Source organism: Danio aesculapii, chromosome 12 (genome assembly GCF_903798145.1).
Source record: "Danio aesculapii chromosome 12, fDanAes4.1, whole genome shotgun sequence".
Classification (NCBI taxonomy): domain Eukaryota; kingdom Metazoa; phylum Chordata; class Actinopteri; order Cypriniformes; family Danionidae; genus Danio; species Danio aesculapii.
In genome coordinates, this window is record NC_079446.1 from 28,312,756 (window position 1) to 28,334,320 (window position 21,565).

Genomic DNA, 21,565 nt, shown 5'->3' on the forward strand with positions numbered 1-21,565 from the left:
AATACTCAAGTGGACCATCAAAATAAAGTGTTACCATAATATTAATACAAGCTATTTTTGAGAATTCTCACAGTGTATTTGTTGATGCTACAATGATCTAATGTATTTTTTAAGCTGAAAGATGCAAAGTGGTTATTTGCATGTTCTCTTTAGCACTCCCTCATTTGATCTTTAGTCAAGTGACACAGATGCATCTGTTGTTTTTAATGTCCTGCAGGAAGAATTGGGCCTCCACCTGGACGGTCCTGCAGGGATCCTCTTTACTGTTTGCAAAGGGTCAGGGCAGCGGCACCAGCTGGGTATGTATTCATGCCAACTTACAGTGGGTCAAATCTGTAAAATGTACCCTTCAAAGATGCTTCAACCTTGTTAGTCTGTAGTAACAGTTGATAATGTTATTTCCGTTTACATGCTTTGAATACTAGCAGGCTTCCCCATACACTGTAAAAAGGGAAAACTTAAATTACTTCATGTTACAATTAAATGAATTAAGTTTGACTAACTTAATTTATGACAGTTTTCATTAATAAATTAATTGAGTTCTTTTAGGTGTTTCAAGTTTTAGTAATTTATTTAATAAAACAAGAATAGGACAGTACATACAGTGCAGTACAAATCATTCAATATATTATTAATATAATAATAATAATAATAATAATAATAATAATAATAATAATAAATTACTTATATTACAGTACAAATAAATCCCTTCCCATGTTAATATAATAATAATACTTTTATGTTTTGTGGCAAGTACAAGTATTGTTCAATTCAATTCATGTTTATTTATACAGCGCTTTTTACAATGTAGATTCTGTCAAAGCTGTTTAACACACAGTAGTTCTAGTAAAGTCCAGTTTTCAGAGCTGAAGTTCAGTTTAATTCGGTTCAGTGTGGTTTAAATTTCACTGCTGAAAGTTCAAACTCTGAAGAGCCACTCCACTTCACCAATTGATGAATTGAAGGAAAAAAAAAACCTTGAGAGAAACCAGGCTCTGTTTGGCACGACCATTATTCTTCTGGTCAAACTTTCTGTGTGGAGCTGCAGTCTAGGCGCCCGCAGACTGGAGGAGCTGGACGTCCATCATGGAGAAGCTGCAGGTGTGAGACTGGCCCACAGGATCAATGCGGGGGCTCGTTTGTACTGTGGTCTTTCAGCAATCAGTCTCATGCACAACATTCCTCCATGACCACCAAAGCATCAGCTCGGGATACGGCCTGGTCCAGGATTATGGATACCTTGGGATCATCTCTTCACAGGTCTTGGATCGCTTCAATGGTGTTGCATAGTCTCTAGGGGCCTCGGTATGAGTATCCCCACGTGGAATAGAGAAGAAAATAATTAGCGTAGCTGCTGTTCATAGTGTATTTAAACGAGATGCAAAAATGGAGTGTTATAAATAAAAATAGCTGTTAAATAAACAAACATAGAAGCAAGCATGTGAAGCATATGAGAGTTTCTAACACAATGTCTGGTGTATAAGGAGGAGTGTGTCCTACAGGTGGTTGTCAAGCCAGCTCACCTGCGTGGAGCATACTCATGCGTCATACATGCTTTACTAAAAACATAGGTCTTTAATCTAGTTTTGAACTGAGAGAGTGTGTCTGAGTCTCTGACGTTATCAGGTAGGCTATTCCAGAGTTTAGGAGCCATAAATGAGAAGGCTCGACCTCCTTTACTCGACTTTGCTATTTTAGGTACTACCAGAAGCCCTGAGTTTTGAGATCTTAAAGAGCGGGTTGGATTGTAGTGAGACAGAAGGTTGGTTAGATAAACAGTTCACCATTAATAGCGAACAATACTTATACTTGCCATAAATACATTACTAAGACTTGTTACACTTAAAATAACTAACTAGATTTATTACTGAAAACTATCATAAATTATGTTTGTCAAACTTAATTCCTTTAATTGTAACAAGTCAAAGTAATTTGTTTAAGTTTTCACTTTTTACGGTGTACATCAAAAAAAACAATTGTTCAAACTTCTGTGTGAAACAACACAATTGTGGAGTTTTTTGGGACAGCATTATTGTTTCATGTTTAATCCACTAAAATTTGTAAAAACTAATAAGTTATCCTAATTCTTTCTTGTTGTCTCAACACAAATCGATTGTGTGGAAGTCAGCATTTTTTACAATTGGGTTCCCCACAATTCCTTAACGTTGCCCCAACACACATTGATTAAGTTAACTTTATCGTTGTTACAAATTTAAGTGGATTGAATATAAAAATATTAAGTTGACCCCCATAAAAAAATTTTTAATTATTGATTGTGTTGTTTCAGCTCACTTAAAATAAGTAGTTTGACTTAGAACCAGCAGCAAAAGTCATTTTTTGAGTGTAGTCTGCCTCCATTTATGTACCATGTGCATCCACATTGGGAAAAATATATATTTGAAGAATTCAGATGCAAAAATCTCTAAAAGCCATTTGATATTTTCTTCTAAAATTTGCATTTTTCTCAGACTCCTGTGTGTAGGGTCAGTCATTTGACTTTTATAGTGACGTATACGTTCTTTTCATTGCCTTTAAAATTAAATAACTAAACATAAACATAGGAGGCTAAGAAAAATGTCATTTTAGGAGAACATTTCAGATGGCATTTAGCGGTTTTTGCATCTGAACTCTTCATTTCTTTCATGTAAAAATGTAGTATAAGCTCTCTTGCTGATATATACAATACGTCTCTCCTTCATTTATGTCTCCCATGTATGTGCTGTGAGTGTTTTCATGCATCATCATTCTCTTTTCGGTTGTTTTCCTTTCTTCCATCTCTCCCCTGTCTCTTCAAAGTCGTACTGCCACAACGGTTCCTTTCCTGAACTCCTCCTTTCATTGCTAAGTAACTGGAAGCGTTCGATAAAGCCCCGGCCTGCAGTGTCTTATACACACTGCAGACGCGCACGGGCCTCCTCTGTATGTGTCAACCTCTATGGACAGAGTGAATGTGCCCTCTATCGCCCGGTTCAGACTACACAACATTTTACTTTTGAAAATCAACTAATTTAAGTCTGTATGCAAGTCTATTATGTTGCTTTTCAACCAATCATCACTGGAAGTCTTTAGTAATATGCGTGATGTCATCGAGAAGGTTGAACTAGTGACTGACTTTCAGAAAGCATAAAACAAATCTGGAAAAAATATTAAGTTAGGAAATATGTTGTCATAAATCCACAAATTTTGCCTTCATTTCATAATTCAACCTAGCGGCATAAATACCATTGTTTCGCTTTAATTTCACCATGTTTAAAAGTTATGTACAGATGAGCTTTTGTGCTCTTATTGGTCAGAAATCTAGTCATAGTGGACTAAAAAAGACACATTAGTATATCTAGAAGTGTCTTAGATGTGACAATGAAAAAATACATAAAAAAAAAAAAAAATTGTGCCAAGTGCAGATTATCCAGCCTGATCTCACGAGAAAACGTAAGCATTTTACATTTTGTCAGTTTAGTGGCTAATTCGTATGAGTTCGTACGAGTTCATTCGTATAAAATTGTACGATTTTAAAAAGGAGGCGTGGCACCTAACCCCACCCCTAAACCCAACCGTCATTGGGGGATGAGCAAATCGTATTTGAATTAGATCGTACGAATTCATACGAATTAGCCACTAAGTCAAAACGTTACGAATTGCCGTGAGATTGTGTTGGATTATCATTTAGGAATCTCCGCAGCACTTTATGTCTAATAAGTTGCACTATAATAATCTGATATTGTGTAGTCTGAACTTGGCGTACGCTGATCTTGGAACAGTTTTGCCTAGATTAAAGATCCAAGAAGTGAATGAATTGGATAGAAATAGTATATTATAAAAAAAGTTCTAAGAAAATTAAGTTTTTTGTGATGCAGAGCTGTTTTGAGATCAGCTGAACAGGGCAGCTTGTATTCCACTTTTTTTGTGCATGTCATACTTCCTGCCTTATTTACTTATCATCCCCTGCCTTGAGCTTGAAGTGAATTCCTCCAGCAAGAGAGGGAGAGTTTAAAACGACTGTCATGTCAAATAACCAGTTAATGGATGCACTAAGGAACTGGCATGCATATGTGCATATTCAGACTAATTTATTTTACGCAATTTGTATGTGTAAAAAAAAAAATCTGAATCGCATACAAAATTGAGCGAGGAGAATGCGGGAATGCTCTTTGCAAACCTGAGCTATAAATAATAAATCAGTGAAGTGCGTGCATTGTGCATTTCATATTTCACTCTAACTCTATTATTGTTCATTCCCTGGCACCCAGAACTAATATACACTTAAAAAAGCAGAATGTGCTCTTTTGACCGGGACCACCAATGCAGCTCATGTTTAACAGCACTGGACTAAAGAGAATCCTAAATAACTTCCAGAAGATAATTAATTTATGGAGAGAGTGGAGTGATTTTAATCTCACCTTTGTTTTTAAAGTTCGGAGGAAACCAGTCCAAACCAGAGTTCACTGTGGACCTCAGAGGAGGTTCGGTCGAGTGGGCATCCAAAGAAAAGTCCAGCAAGAAACATGTCATTGAGGTGAGAGTTAGAAGATTTTACCTTTGAATTCCTCAAAGTCTGTTGGAAACACCTGCTGTTTTAATATTCTAGTTCTGATTTTGTAGTATTTACAGTTCTGTCTTCAGGCTAGTAATTAGAAGATAAAAAGCATTAAGCCATGTGAGATTGAGATGTTTTTCCACTGTTATGAGTCGTCTCAGAATATTTCTTACAATTTCGAGTTCAGATTTTGTTATTGAGAACTTATGTCTTACAATTCTGCTTTCTTTCAAGATCTGCTGTTTTATTTCTTGCTAATACAACTTCATATGCTCAGATGTTACACTTCTGACCATTTATTATGCAATTACAGTTGTTTAAGAAATAAAACTTGAATATTAATTGCTGCAGTGAAGAGTTTATTTGAATAATTTGGAATTTAAAAAAAAAACAAAAAAGGATTATTATAAGATACAAATGTTCTGTTGTTAGAAAATAATAAAGAGAATAATAGTTTACTTTTAATATTTTGTGATACAAAAAAGGTTTCATAAGTACGCTGTAAAAATTGTTGGGTTCCATAATTTTTTCCTGTTGTCCCAACACAGATTGATGAAGTTAATTTAATCGTTTTTACAAATTGAAGTGGACTGAACATAAAAAAATTAAGTTTGAAATTTGAACAAGTTTGAACGAGCAGCAAAAGCCATTTTTAGTGTAGTTTAATTATTAGCAAGGAAAATCTGAACACATTGCAGCATGTTTATGATTATAATATACACTTACCAGCCACTTTATTAGGTACACCTTACTAATACCGGGTTGGACCCCCTTTTGCCTTCAGAACTACCTTAGTCCTTGGTGGCATAGATTCAACAAGGTACTGGAAATATTTCTCAGAGATTATGGTCCAAAATAGACATGATAGCTTCATGCAGTTTCAGCAGATTTGTTAGCTGCACATCCATGATGTGAATCTCCTGTTCCACCAAATCCCAAAGGTGCTCTATTGGATTGAGATCTGGTGACTGGAGGCCATTTGAGTACAGTGAACTCATTGTCATGTTTAAGAAACCAGGCTGAGATAATTCGCGCTTTGTGACATGGCGCGTTATCCTGCTGGAAGTAGCCGTCAGAAGATGAGTACACTGTGGTGATAAAGGGATGGACATGGTCAGCAAGAAGCTCAATTGGTACTAATTGGCCCAAAGTGTACCAGGAAAATATCCAGCACACCCTTACTCCACCACCACAATGAACCGTTGATACAAGGCAGGATAGATTCATGCTTTCATGTTCTTGATGCCAAATTCTGACTTTACTATCCCAATGTTTCAGCAGAAGTTGAGACTCATCAGACCTGGCAAACGTTTTTCCAATCTTCTATTGTACAAATTTTGGTGAGCCTGTGTGAATTGTAGCTTCAGTTTCCTGTTCTTAGCTGACAGGAGTGGCACTCGGTGTGGTCTTCTGTTGCTGTAGCCCATCCGCCTCAAGGTTGGATGTTGTGCGTTCAGAGATGCTCTTCTGCATACCTCGGTTGTAACAAATGGGTAATTGAGTTACTGTTGCCTTTCTATCAGCTGGAACCAGTCTGGCCATTCTCCTGTGACCTCTGGCATCAACAAGGCATTTGCGCTCACAGAACTGCCGCTCACTGGATATTTTCTCTTTTTCAGACCATTCTCTGTAAACCTTAGAGATGGTTGTGCGTGAAAATCCCAGTAGATCAGCAGTTTCTTAAATACTCACACAAGCCCGTCTGGCACTAACAAACATGCCATGTTCCAAGTCACTTAAATCACCTTTCTTTCCCATTCTGATGTAGTTTGAACTGCAGCATATCATCTTGACCATGTCTACATTCCTCAATGGATTGAGTTGCTGCCATGTGAATAGCTGATTAGAAATTTGTGTTAATGAGCAGTTGGACATGTGTACCTAATAATGTGGCCGGTGGTATATTTTAATGTATTATTGTAACTGAGTCTGTCTGGACACCAAATCTGCCTCCACTGACCTGATGTGAACTTTGACCCTGGCAGCTAAAGACACGAGTTGGCACAGAGCTGCTGATCCAGTCTGAGATCGACAGTGTTATCAATGACTGGTTCAGAGCACTTTCTGAGACCATCAACACACATGTGAGTAAAACATACACAATACACAGTACAACAAAATATGCAATAAGCATCACTATAATTCTAATGCACGTGTTGTAGGCTTGGGAGTCCGATGAGGCGATTGAAGAGGACATGCCCGAGTCTCCTGGAAGCGAGAAACATGACAAAGAGAAAGACCCCAGAGACTCAAAGAAGAACAGAGGTACAGACGTGCATTTGTAAAAGAAATCTTAACTGCATACAGGGTTATTGTTGAGTCATGACACAGATCTGTGTGTCTGTGCAGTAGTGAAGAACTCCAGTATGGAGTCGTCCGAGCAGAAGAAGACCAGAGTCAAGCTGAAGAAGTTCCTCACGCGGAGACCAACCTTGCAGGCAGTTCGAGACAAGGGTTACATCAAAGGTAACATACAGAAAAATTAGAGAACAACCTATGCTTTCCTAAATTTTGAGGTCACTACTTTGTCCTATTTTTAAGTTATCCTGACAGGAGTGAAAAAAAAATCACTTTTTAAGCATATTTCATTGGTTACAGATATGACCCGAGTCTCATATTGCACAGGTATAATTTTGGTAATAGCTGTAGTTGTGTCAAAATTATCTATTTTATTAATGTTGAAAAATGATTAGAATATTAAATAAATCATGTTCCATAAAGATATTTTGTAAATTTCCTAACATAAATATATTAAAGCTCAGTTTTTGATTAGTAATATGTCTTGGTCAGAGCTTAATTTGGACGAATTTAAAGGTGATTTTTCTCAATATTTAGAATTATTATTTTTTTGTTATTAATTATTTTTCTTCCAGATTTTCACATATTTGTATCCCAACTAAATATTGTCATATCTAACAAACCAATCATCAATGGAAGTATTTGTTATTTATAATTTAGAAACTGCCTAAATCTCAATTTGCAAAAATGTAACACTAATGACTGGTTTTGTGGTCCAGGGTCACATATATTCTGAAGCACAGTATAAAAATATAAAACATTATATAAGATATTAGAAAAAAAGAACACCGGTCAGGATTAGGAACACTTTCAGATTCCTCCCAGTTATTAGTGTTTATTTGGCAACTGATGGTAAATTTCTTAATTATCTGACAATCCCTTATTTAATTGACAGCCCAACTTATCAGTTTTCATTTTGCAACTTTTTGAGCAGTTCTAAAGTGACTAAAACTTTCAGACGGCCAAATGGACCTGCAATAAGAAAGAAAGAATCTGTGAATTTTAGCGTATTATTTCTTAAGTCAAAGTCAAATTCACTCCGGTGTTGCACTTCACAGTATGCCTGATGCAGACCCTGATCACACACCTCTCAAAAAATGTAGCTACACATCGTGGTAAAGGAAAGTGGAAGGTCTGTGATTGGCCGGTTTGGTAGCGGTGAAGATTGTGGATGGGGCTGTTTAACAAGTCTCAAGTCCTGCGGAGGAGTTCCCAATAGATATTTTGGTTTTGTGTTTATTTTATGATTGAAATAGCTGAACATTCGCCGTCTGAACGAGTTTGAGTTTGAACTGCTGTTACAGTAGCATCGCATGCATTCTTAACTCATAGCACATTTCCTGCACAATGGGAATTTAAAGTGCTTTATATGAACAGGAAAAACAGAAACATGGAATACAAATATAAGAAGTAAAAACAAGGAATGGAAGTTATTAAATGCTCATAATGGGCATCAGCTACATGCAGGGGATGCACTGTGCGATACGGTGATCACTAGATGCAGAAGAATAAATCAGGCTTTACAATGTCATTATATGATATAAAAAAAGCATTATTTCTGAGAAAAATCTTTTTTTCTCATTTTGATCAGCACTTTATATAAAGAGATTGTCACTCTGGTGGTCCTCCTCTCTGTTCTCAGATCAGGTGTTTGGCTGCAGCTTGACTGCTCTGTGTCAGAGAGAAGGCACTTCTGTACCTAATTTTGTGAAGATGTGCATTGAGCATGTGGAGAACACAGGTACTTTTCTGGGTGTTTCATTATTAATCCACTCTTTGATTTGTCATTCTAGAACTACATTCAGTTCTCCTCTCATTTCTCTCGCATCTCTTTCTCAGGCTTGAACGTTGATGGCTTATACAGAGTCAGTGGAAACCTGGCTGTCATACAGAAACTGCGCTTTGCAGTCAATCACGGTAAGGAAGATTTGTTTTGTTTATGCAGTTTTATATAATAGGACAGTCTCGCAAACTACTCTCACACTCTAGTGTTACGGTTGACTACAGTTAAATAAAAAATTTAAAATAACATAAAAGAGAATATGAATGTTAGATGAAAAATAAAAGCCTTAAAGGGATAATTCACCCCCAAATTTAAATATACTCACTATTTACTCTCCATTAAGTGCTTCCAAACCTTTATGAGTTACTTTATTATGTTGAACACAATACAAGATGTTTTAAAGAAAGTTGAAAACCTGTAATCATTGACTTCCATAGAAGGAGAAACATAATAGTTACAGGTTTCCAACATTTTTCAAAATATCTCCTTTTGCGTTTAACAGAAGTAAAAAATACGTATAGGATGAGTAAATTATGACAGAGTTTTCATTTTTGGGTGAATTACCCCTTTAAATAGTTAGTAAAAAATAAATACTAATAGCTTTAAGTAAACAGTGAATAGGATAATTTACCCAAAAATAAATATTTACAGTTCATTTACTCAACCTCAGGCTATTGAAAATGTTGGTGTTTTTTTTTTCTTTTTTTTCTTCTTCAGTAGAACATTAAAGGGAATTTAGCTGTGGTCCTTGGTGATTTGTATAATGCAAAAGGCAATGGTCACAGGATTTTGAGATTAAAATTAAACTCATACAAACAAGTCAGAATCAATCTCCGTGGCTCCTGATGACACGCTGAGGTCTTATGAAGTGAATTGATTGGTCTGTGCTGTCTGGCTGTGGATTAAAGCTAAAATTTCTTTGATGTTTTACTAACAAAAAAGTTAATTAGTAAATTAACTGAATAAGTTGGTGTGTGTGTAAATTAACTGTGAATGTGAAATTCTGGATGAACTGTCCCTGCAAACATTGTGAAATGTCTAATGTGTAATATTGTGAGCACTAATATATTATTAAAATAACAATAATAATAATAATACATTATAACAATAGTAACAAAATATTATTAAACACCGTGATAGTAAACAAATGATACCAAAATCATCCACTCACATCGTCAACCCTGAAAGATAAAAAGTTCAAACTGTCAAATTGGTTGTTAAAAAAATCTTTATCCTGTTGAATATTAAATATTAAATATTAAATAATAATAATAATATGTATATTATTATGCAAAAAGGTACACAAATGACATGGAATCAAATGCATGGAAAATAGAGAAATACAACAGAAAAAAAGACAAACAGTCAGGTACAGCTGTGTGTGCTTGAGTATGTGTGTGCATGTAAAGGTAACTGGGTGGACAGGTCAAACTTTATAAATAATAGAACATAAAAATATACAACATGCATAACAGTAAAAGCATATCATTATAGGTCATAAATAATATCTTAAAATGAAGGAAGAACAATTTAAATATAAATAGAACATATTGATAGAATAAAATAATAGAATAGAACCAGTGGTGGGGAATGACAACAATAATAAAAATAATAATAAAAATGATGTGCTCTGTCAACAGCTTTGTTTTGAATTAGTGTAAAGTGTGCGTTTATGCATTTGCAGATGAAAAGGTGAATCTGGACGACAGTAAATGGGAGGACATCCACGTCACCACAGGTGCTCTGAAGATGTTATTCCGGGAGCTTCCAGAGCCTTTGTTCACTTATGCATCCTTTAATGACTTTGTTGAAGCCATCAGTAAGTGCTTTCTTGTCTATACTTCAGTAAAGATTTTATTTTGAAAGATTTTAAACAAACGCTTGGTTGATACACAAAGAGATATAACATCATTTAAAATGAATTGCAAAAATTTGAGCAGCTCAGGATTGTTATTTCTTTTCCTTTTATTTCGGTAATCTTGAATGATTCTTTTCCATCAGATAATTCTGATGTTTTTTTGGTGCTCAAGAAAAAATGTATTGCTATTAATACAATACTTGCTATTGCTGTTATTAGTGGTGGCTGTTATTAATTTAATCTTAAATCGTAATATGACAAAATACAGAGAGTTTTATTTCCTTTAGTTTTTTTAAAACGTTTTTATTTCTTTTAATAAAATTTCTTTAGTGTACATTGATTTAATTTTCTTACATTCATAACATTAGCAAGCCTTCAACCACAAGAGGGAGCAGTGTGACCTGGGAATAGCTTTTCTTGCAGTTCATCTGCACCATTACAACAGCATCCTAATCCTGCTTTTTTTCTTTATTTTACTTAAACACAGAAAACTCAGACTACAAACAGCGAGTCCAGTCCATAAAAGACTTGATCAAACAGTTGCCAAAACCCAATCAGGAAACAATGAAAGTGTTATTCAAACATCTAAAAAGGTAAGAAACTGCATCTCCTGTCAATGAACTAGATTATACACCATGCAGTTAGATTGATTGGTCTTAAGGGAGGACATTTAAAGGAAATAGGTAAAAAAAAGTTTTATTTTTATTATAAAGATGCAAAGGATGCCTTATTAAATTAAATATGTGATAATTTGCATTCATTTCTTGCACAAAAATCATTGGATGAAATCAGGTTTAAAATGTCTCTTTTCTTTGCATATTAAAATTCAGATTTGGTTTTGTGAATCTCCTATTAAATTATTCACTCCATAAATCAGACAATGCAGACAGAAAATTGAAGAATAAAATGTTGTATATTATCAATACATATCATAAAAAATTATGTATAAACAAAATTACTTTGTAAAATTTATTACTAAATATGTCAGTTGTTTTGTATGGAAGTTCATCTGAAGTGGAGAAATATGCCTCAGAGCAGTATAAAGAAATCATTTGGATTAAAATTCTTTTGAAATATCCATTATATTGATTAAGAGAGTGATTTAAATAGATTTGAACAGTTCACTCCAGGTAGTTCTAAACCTTTAAGTTTTGTCTTTTGTTGAACACAGAAGATATTTTGAAGAACCTGTAACTTCCATAATAGAAAAAAATACTATGAAACCAAATGATTGAGTTAAATTATTTAACACTTATTTTAGTTTTCAGTGTTTTATAAGTATCAAATGTATTCTGACCTGCAGTAACCTGATTTAAGCAGATGTGTGATTGCCAAAGATGACTTATTTATTATTATTATTATTATTCAAGATTTATATTTGAGATTTTGCCTTCATTACAATAGAACAGTATAGAAATTGACAGCAAATGAGGAGTGAGAGAGAGAGAAGGAAGGAATCAGGAAAGGTCCAAGAGTCAGGATTTGAACTCGGGATGCCTGCAGCACAGTTGCGTTTTATGTCGGTGCACTAACTACAGTGAAATATAAAATATCAAACAAATAAAACAATTAAATCCAATAGTTCAATTCAATTCACCTTTATTTGTATAGCGCTTATACAATGTAGATTGTGTCAAAGCAGCTTCACATAAAAGGTCATAGTAAATAGGAACAGTGTAGTTCAGTTTGTAGTGTTTAAGTTCAGTTCAGTTTAGCTCAGTTCAGTGTGGTTTAATAATCACTACTGAGAGTCCGAATACTGAAGAGCAAATCCAACGATGCGCAGCTCTATAGATACCGAACCATAGTCACAATAGTGACACATTTGCGTTCATGCACCAATGGATGACCATGAAAGATTGCACTTATTGTTTTGCTGTTTATATTCCATGTGTGAGTAGGCGTTTATTGAAGTACAAACTATTCATCTAATTTAACTTTTCTTTTAGGCTGTACAGTTGAAGTCAGTATTATTAGCCCCCTGTTTATTTTTTTCCCCAATTGTTAGTTTAATGGAGAGAAGATTTTTTTCAGCACATTTCTAAACATAACAGTTTTAATTACTCATTTCTAATTACATTTCTATTTTATCTATGCCATGATGACAGTAAATAAAATTTTATTAGATATTTTTCAAGATACTTCTAAACAACTTAAAGTCGCATTTAAATGCTTAACTAGGTTAATTAGGTTAACCAGGCAGGTTAGGGTAATTAGGCAAGTAATTGTATAACAATGGTTTGTTCTGTAGACAATCACAAAAAAATAGCTTAAAGGGGCTAATAATTTTGACCTTAAAATGCTTTTTAAAAATTTTTAAACTGCTTTTATTCTAGCCGAAATAAAACAAATAAGACTTTCTCCAGAAGAAATAATATTATCAGAAATACTGTGGAAATTTTTTTGCTCTGTTAAACATCATTTGGGAAATATTTAAAAAAGAAATACAAATCAAAGAGGGGCTAATAATTCTGACTTCAACTGTATGTCGATACACACACCTATTTTACAAGAAAAGTGTCTCGTGAACACTCTATTGGTGCTGTAGATTTGCTGGTTTCAGACTGCTGAATGAATATTTTCTCGCGTAGACAGCTTGATCCGATTATGTGGTATGTACTGTGATGGGGTGGTCAAATGTATACTATCTATTATTTTTTTTATTAATATTATTTAAGATACAGATCAGAGCAAACTATTTCTCAGTATTTAAATGACCTATCCCCCCAATCAGTCTTGTTTTGACCTTTTTCACGGGGAGGTTTAAACGTTAATTACTTGCAATTCACACCCTGGATATGGCTAAACATGATCATAAACAGCTATTTCGCTTTCTCAGTTCAAAGGAGTAGAGGCTTGAACCAGAAAATAGTGTTCTGTAACAATTTAACAAAGGTTGAAGAAAAAAAAACATTAAACAATAAAAAAAAATGTAACTTTGACTGGTGCATGGAGAAAAGATTTGATCTGGAGTATGTCACTTTAATAAATCTTTGTACTTCATCCAGGATGTTTCATGGAATTTTAAAAGGTTTATTCCATCTTAGTTTCCATTTATCAAAATATAATTTTTATGTAACATATTTTTAAATCATGCTTTTTCTCCCCTATTGTTATTATTGGGGCTTGTTTTTTAATTTTTTTAAATTTACATTTTAATATAATAAATTTTAAAAGCTTTGGTTTTCAAAATCGCTACTTTAAAGATTTGATGTTTAAAAGTAGACGACAGAAAAGCAAAATGTAAAGTTTGTCAAAATACTAGTAATAACAGGGTGTCCGTGCGGCCTTAAAAAGTATTAAAAGTTGATAAATCAATTTAGAGAAATTGAAGGCCCCTAAAAAAAGTCTTAAATGCTGTTACAGGCTATTAAATTTTGCACCATTTTTGATTATACACTTTTATAATTATAGTTGTATGCTAAACTGTTACATTTTGCGATGCTGTGTAGTTTATAAAATCGATAAAATTCAGCTATATTTGATGTCACACTGCATTGTTTACTACAGTAATCGAGACAGCACCGTTATTTCTGCTGTTCTATAGGCAACACCTTCTAGGTTAACATTTTTATAAAGTATATGAATAATGTTTTAGTTTAGGATTAGTTTCTTACAATCAGTATTTAGTGATTATATTTAAAATGTCGCCGATGTTACCAGTTCAGATCTAAAGTGGCGATGAGATCGTAAAATGTATGGAAAGAGTCTTAAAAAGACTCTTAGAATTTTACTTTCTGATTCATAGATATACACCCTGAATAAAACTACTATTGAGCTGTCAAAGAGAGAGGGAGCATTTTACAGCAACTCAAACAAAATCTGAGGTAAATTATCCGGTGTTGTTCACACAGTGGCTATTAAAGTCATGCAATATTTAGATTTTAGGTAACACTTTAGAAAAATGGTCCTTTAGTTTATGTATTTACTAACATTAAATAAGTATGAATAATCTTGTAAAGCATTTCTTAATCAAAGTTTTACATTAACTAGTGCATAATTAAATCCAATGTTGTGCTTGTTAACATTAGTTAATGCACAGTGAGTTGACGAACTAACGTTTTAATTTAAATAACATTAAGTAACGTTAACAAACAGTAGTACATATCGTAATAAATGCATTACTAATAGTTTGTTCATGTTAGTAAATTCATGAACTAACATTAATTAACGGATCATAATTTTAAAGTGTTACCAGATTTTACTATTTAGATATCTTATTAATTTAACATATTATTGACGTTTAAGCACAACAGCAACGTTTTATTCCATTCTGAGAGGGAAAAGTCAGAGAAATGGAAATTTGGCTTAAAGTGGGAACCCTGTGGGCTACTGTGGTAAATGTGAGTGTTGGAGGTATATATGGAGGGTGTGGCTGCTGCTCTGCACAGCAAGCCTCTATCGAGTTATCTCACTGTATCCATTACTGGGACAGACCTGGAGACTGGCCAACTACATCATTATGAGAGACAGGAAGAGACTGAACACCACATCCTCCTGATGCATCGCCACTGCACACGAGACCGTGACGGAGAAGGAATATGAAGGGCTGTATGGAGGAGAGTGTGAGCGCGTGGTGCTGTTGTTAATCCAGGCGCGGCTGGCTGTGATTGTGATGCAGTGGGAATGTAATTCGATTAGTTAACGGCCTGTGTAAACAGTGCTTGACGTTGACATCAACCTCAGGAGTTTCATAGGAAATGGCAGATGTGGAGAAGCAACTGTTGTGTTGCTGACGTTCGGGACTCTTGTAGTGTTTTAACTGTCAGCTTGAAGTTTGTTCATTCTGGATGAGGAAGGCACAATTTGATTGGAATAGATTCAGTCATGTTTACATCAATATTTAGTTTGTATATTTTTTTATATATGTATGTTGAAGTCAGAATTATTAGCCCTCCTGAACATTTTTTCCCCAATTTCTGTTTAACGGAAAGAAGATTTTGTCAGCACATTTCTAGACATAATAGTTTTAATAACTACTTTCTAATAACAGATTTCTTTTATCTTTACCATGATGACAGTAAATAATATTCAGCTTAAAGTGAAATTTAAGGGCTTAACTAGGTTAATTAGGTTCACTAAGCAAGTTAGGGTAATTAGGCAAATAATTATAATAACATACCTATAACGATTGTTTGTTCTGTAGACAATAAAAATATATATATGAATATATATATTGCTTATGAGGCCTAATAAAATTGACCTGAAAAAAATTTAAATCGCTTTTATTTTATTTCTTAATTAAATTTATTTTAATTTACTTTTTAGCAGCAGAAGACAATTTGCTCACATTTTCTTTCTCTCTGTATAAAGTAATACAATAACATATTCTTGCATTAAGGAAAATAAAAAATAATTGGAAAAACACAAAACAAATATAATAATAATAGTAATAAGATGTATAAAATAACATTATAGATAAAAGTAACACATATTAGGCTATACAACAATACAGAAAATATATAAATACAAATGTGCAAAGGGTACAGCAGTAGAAAATAAATTAATAAAAAAAACACTTATGTATGTGTGTGTGTGTATATATATATAAATCTGTATATCTATACATCTATACACACACATATATATATATACATGTATGTACTAGGGTGGGGAAGGATTTTTCCAATTCAGTGTTATAAGCCTTTTAGCAGTTATTAAGCAGAGTGCATTTGATTGTGTAGATGACAAGGAAACATGTGTTAGGGTTAAGTCCAAATAATGCTACTGATTTAAAAATTGATGGCCAGAAAGTGCTTAGCACTGGACAAAGCCAGAAAGAAAAAAAAAGACTGGCTGGAGCTTGTTGAACCAATCACAACTTTGATCAAAACAAGAGTAAATTTTAGATATTTTTGCCTTAGTCCAATATACTCTATGCAATAACTTGAATTGTATAAGAGAATGACGACCACAAATAGAATAGGTTTATACACAAGATAGGGCCTTGGACCATCCCTCGTCTGTGAAAACATGATTGAGATCTGATTCCCAGCTCTGCTTTATTTTTAAAAAAGGATGAGGAACCTACAGTAACTGTCTAATAAAAGAAAAAAATGTTCTATAAATTTTAGAGACTGAACCTTTACAAAGTTTTGTGTCTAAAACCTGATCAATTTCTTGTTTGGGAGATGCATGGAGAAAATGGGAAAATGTATTTCTTATAAATTCATGTGTCTGAAGATATAGAAAAAAAGAGTTTTGGGAAGGTTACTTTTTAGGTACATTTTTTTAAAAGGTTGGGTAAATTTTTCTGATAAATAAGAAAATGTAACAAATGTGTTTTCACAAAAATTATTGTTGATGCTTCCTGCTTTTATTTTAGCCGGAATAAAACAAAAAAGACTTTCTTCAGAAGAAAAGATATTATAGGAAATACTGTGAAAATTCCTTGATCTGTTAAACAGCATTTGCGAACTATTTGAAAAAGAAAAATAATTTTTATTATTAGGAGGGATAATAATTTTGACTTCAACTGTATATTTCTACACGTGTATTTGTATATATATTAATGTATATGTACATTATTAAATTAGATTTCATTTATATGCACAGTGTGAAGGTAGATTATTATTTTGAGACCTAAAATTACATTTGACAGCTGACAGTTTGACTTTCAATGAGGTTCAGACGTTGGCAAATATAATCTAAATGTAAAAATAGATGATATGGGCAAACACGGTTAAATGTCCAATATTGGATTTTATAGATCAAGTACAAAGAATGTGATTTATATTATTTGATCAATTATATACACTAGCGGTCAAAAGTTTGGTGTCAGTAGGATTTTTAAATGTTTTAAAATAAGCTTATCCTGCTCACCAAGGCTGCATTTATTTCATCAAAAATTACAGTACAATTGTAAAATTGTGAAATGTTATGGCACTATAAAATACATTATACCAGTATTATACCAGTGTTTTTAAAGATGAATTTTCAGCTTCATTACTAAAGACTTCAGTGACATAATACTTCATAAATCACTCTAATAATAATAATAATAATATTTATTATTATTATTATTAATGGTAATAGTAATAAAAGCAATAACAATTACATTTGAAGCTACATACAATAAGAAAGCAGTTATTTAAAATTTTATTAAATATTCAACAATTAAATTTTTTTTTTTACATTTAATAACCAATTAACAATTGATGAACAGAATAATGTTCCAAAAAAAAAAAAAGAAAACATAAAAAAAACTGACCCTAAACTTTTGACCAGTACTGTAGGTCTATGGAATTTAGTATTCAATATATTTTTTTTCTTGCCATTTAATATAAAAACTCTCACACACACATTAATTTATATTGTCTACAGATTAGAATATATGTAAAAAGAGAAGTTTTTTCTTTTAATTCTGAGACATAAATCTAAAATTTTTTAATAATTATTCATAAAACTTTGTTGTTCGTAAGATCTTATCTTATTTTAAAAAAAAAAGATTTTTTTCATTTTCTACAATTACCAAATTTACATTTATTTTAAAATTGTTTTTTTAAAATGTGAGTTCATTCATGATATATTCTGACATTCTCTTATGCTAGTACATTTATTAGTATTAGCATTGATGAGAATAACCTGGAAATAGGTTTTGAAAAGTATTTATTTGAAACCAAAATGTCTAGTTACATTTCATCAACTTTCACCACCCTCCCTCCTCATAAAACAAACAAAAAATAATAATAAGCAACTGCAAATATTACAATATTAGCCGAAACATTTAGTGTTTTCTTAAAGAATCAAACTGTTAATCCTGTAAATGCAATGCCAGGTATAACTAAAAACAAAGGGAGATTTTAATCCAGTTTCTATTCCACTATAAAGACTACTCCTTTATCTTTCTTGTAGATTTAGGTCTATGAAGTGACTTTTTATAACTATAAATTGTTAACTCTACCTCTGTTATCACGTCCATTCCAAACCCTAAAATAATCATGAGCTATAAAGCCGCTTCCTCAGTGCCAGGTGAGAGTCCCATCAATCTTTAATCACTCCAGGCTTTCTTTAGGGAGTTGTCTTGTTCACTCTAGTAAGGTCTGTTTATTTCTACAGTATTTCACCTTACCTTTGCTTTCAGTTATCAAGAATAGTGTTTGAACTGCCCCTTGCTCAACCTTTCCTTTAGATATTTCCATAATCATTTTAAAATCTGTAACGTCAACATGTTCAGCCATATGCTTTTGTCTCTTTTAAAGACAAAAACAAAGGTGCACCTTCAACTCTTTCAGTATACTTACAGCACCTGAGGCTTCTTTAACTTAAAATGAAGTAGGAAATAAACAGCAACAAAACTCCATTTTCACTCGACATATAGAGTGCGTCATTTGTATGAAACTGTGCAAGTCTGAATGTAATTCAAGACTGGTGTTGAGTCTCAATCGTAATTGCGATATCAAACACGCACAATGACATTTGCCTTTGCCTCCATTTGCATTTAAATGGCTCTCGGTCCACTGTAACTCAAAATGGAGGACGGCGGCAAAGCGTCCCGGAAAAATTACGGTCTGACATTTCGCTGTTACAAGGGAAAATGCATCTGCAGTGTTTGTGTAATTTAACCACAATACCCAAACATCTCTCCTAATGTAAAGTCACCGGGGTTGGGAAGATTTGCCACAAATCCTGCTACAAAATCAGCGTTTAGGATTTTTTCATGCGACATGGCAACATTTTAATCCGATATACTTCCTTTTTTTCCCAGAGTGATCGATCACGGTGAAGTGAACAGGATGACGACCCAGAGTGTGGCTATCGTATTTGGCCCGACTCTGCTGCGGCCGGAGATCGAGACGGGAAATATGGCCGTTCATATGGTCTATCAGAACCAAATAGTAGAACTCATCCTTCTGGAGTACGAAAACATATTTGGCAGGTAGAAAAACATCTGCATATGACACAATGCAAGACGTTTAACATCTCATATCCATCGCGTAAACACTGCTGTGGACCAAGAGTGGATTTACTGTGGCCTATGACTGGATTTACAGTGAACACAGAAAGGTTCTTTATGCACTTAGCATTTTGAGGATATACATTTATTTCCTTTTTTCTCTCATTTGGTTCATCGTTTTTTGGCTTAGAATAAGCTGGATGGACTTTTGGACGATTATGGATGGTCTTTAGTCTCCATTATGCACTCTTTTTTTGGGGAAAATGGGAATATTTTCCTAAGTTGGACACTGGAATGTTTTTTTTTCTTAGCCAGTATTGACGACTCGGATGAAAACTGACTTCAAGAGTTCTTTGCAGTGAAATGTTTCAAAGTAAAACTGATTTTTGGGATTTCATTGATTCGTACATGTATCTGAGGCTATGACAGACTCGGAGGTTTTGTTTTCTTCATTCGTTTTTTCCTGTGGAATAAGCTAAAAGTGCACTGTATTAGGAAACAGTATTATATGACAATGACTACTGACCTATGGATAATGGGGTCGATTAAAATGAACGATGATTAGTAATCAGTATTAGAGCTGGAATCCGGTTTCAGATTTGAAGGATTTTCCCCCCAGTTTTTTCACAGTGTCCACCAATGTTCCAATCCTCACTAATGTCTACCAGAATGGTTGTGTGTCTCTTGCTTCAGGACTTCACTCTACTGGAAAACTCACTTTTTCTTCACACACCGGATCATCCAATAGGAAAACTAACGAACTGAGCCTCCCTTTAATGAAATATCAGGACTTTCACGTGTTTGAGGTCAAATCTGTGTTGTTTCCTTGAAATAAATGGACTGTGTCGTGCCGAGTTGTGTAACAGTATGCCGAAAACCAGGTTGTTTTGCAGATGTGAACCCGATGTGTTGTGTAGTTTAAAAACAAGACAAAAAAAACCCTGCCAGTCGCTCTCGTATCTCTTCAGGCTTACTGGAAAAAGAAAGGTGAGATGCTTAGATCGGCATTTAGGCCTTACACGGTTTCAGATCAATACAGAATATTCATCTCCTGTTTCCTGCTCCGCCTGTGGAAGGAGAGGAGCTTGATAACAAATTGACAGCATGGTACTGGAAATAGTCCTGCAGTTGGTGTTTAACTAAAGATGCCAACGGTGGATGGCAACTTTGTCTCGTTTTTAAGCATATGTACAGATTACTTCAATATAAACTTGAATTCTATTGTAAAAAAAAAAAGATACCAATAATATTGAAGTGTGATGGCTTGAAGTTGTGTGTCAAAAAAAAAAGATCTCATTTTGTTGATGTACTGATGAAGGAAATGGAGTATTGGATGGGACGAGGGAGGGGTGATGTCATCACACATTGTGAATTCTGCACATTTTGAATGTAATTTTCAGACTAACTGCTGTTTCTGAAATTGATGTCTAATCCTAATTAAAAAGACAAAAGCTCATGGATAATATTAAAGTGATAATGCCTGAGTTATCAGCCTAGTGTTTATATTTTATTGTTCATCTGTCACCATTCATCCTGATGGAACTGGATGTTACCAAATGACGCAGGGAACTATAAACCACTTTCTCCTTTTAATACAATGATCTAAAATAAAAGTATATCCTGGTGATTTGAAAACAGCCAAATGTTTAGTGCTTTTGTGCATTTTTAAACCCTTTCTTCAGTAGTTTCAGCAAACAAATAGAGATGTACTAAAGTATTAGCCAATGCAATTTGTTGTTTGATTTTTGTTCAATTTAAAACCATCATATTCCAATAGTAAAAAATTAACACCATAACAATGTTCGCTAACTGAATGTTAAATGAATCCAATGCATGTTCGCTCAAAAAGATTTAAAGATGCAGCAATAAACCTGAAAAAGACCCTAAAGTGTTACTTTTCCCCAAAAATAAACGTATTTATTGCTATTGGTTAATTACTCACACTTATGTCAATCCAAACCTCTGAGGCCTGAGATGTCTTTGCACAATGCTCGTAAATGTGCACAATATACTGACACTGAGGAGAAGAAACTATTAAATAAAGCCATTGTTATTATGGTGGAGGGAGTTTTCATATTTCATCGGAAATATTGTCATTTTTTAGGAGGTTTGGAATGACACAAGGAGGCAAATTTCATTTTTAGGTGAATTATCCTTTTCTGCAACCTTGCTAATTTAAAACCAAAATCAAAATCA

At 33.7% G+C, this 21,565-nt stretch overlaps 1 protein-coding gene across 5 annotated transcripts in view; it reads left to right on the forward strand.

The window, feature by feature from the left end:
- arhgap12b (Rho GTPase activating protein 12b) overlaps positions 1-20,860 on the forward strand; it is a 105,825-nt gene extending 84,965 nt beyond the window's left edge. For 2 of the 5 annotated variants that reach the window (XM_056469191.1, XM_056469193.1), the window contains 11 exons: positions 218-299; positions 2,797-2,919; positions 4,412-4,513; positions 6,520-6,618; positions 6,697-6,799; positions 6,884-7,000; positions 8,475-8,573; positions 8,672-8,749; positions 10,300-10,434; positions 10,961-11,066; positions 19,181-20,860. In XM_056469191.1, the coding sequence (XP_056325166.1) occupies positions 218-299; positions 2,797-2,919; positions 4,412-4,513; positions 6,520-6,618; positions 6,697-6,799; positions 6,884-7,000; positions 8,475-8,573; positions 8,672-8,749; positions 10,300-10,434; positions 10,961-11,066; positions 19,181-19,355 (1,219 nt within the window). In that variant the 3' untranslated portion in view covers positions 19,356-20,860. The remainder of the gene's footprint in view (positions 1-217; positions 300-2,796; positions 2,920-4,411; positions 4,514-6,519; positions 6,619-6,696; positions 6,800-6,883; positions 7,001-8,474; positions 8,574-8,671; positions 8,750-10,299; positions 10,435-10,960; positions 11,067-19,180) is intronic. The other 3 variants (XM_056469194.1, XM_056469195.1, XM_056469192.1) reach the window with 2 other exon arrangements.
- Positions 20,861-21,565: the final 705 nt, after the last annotated feature.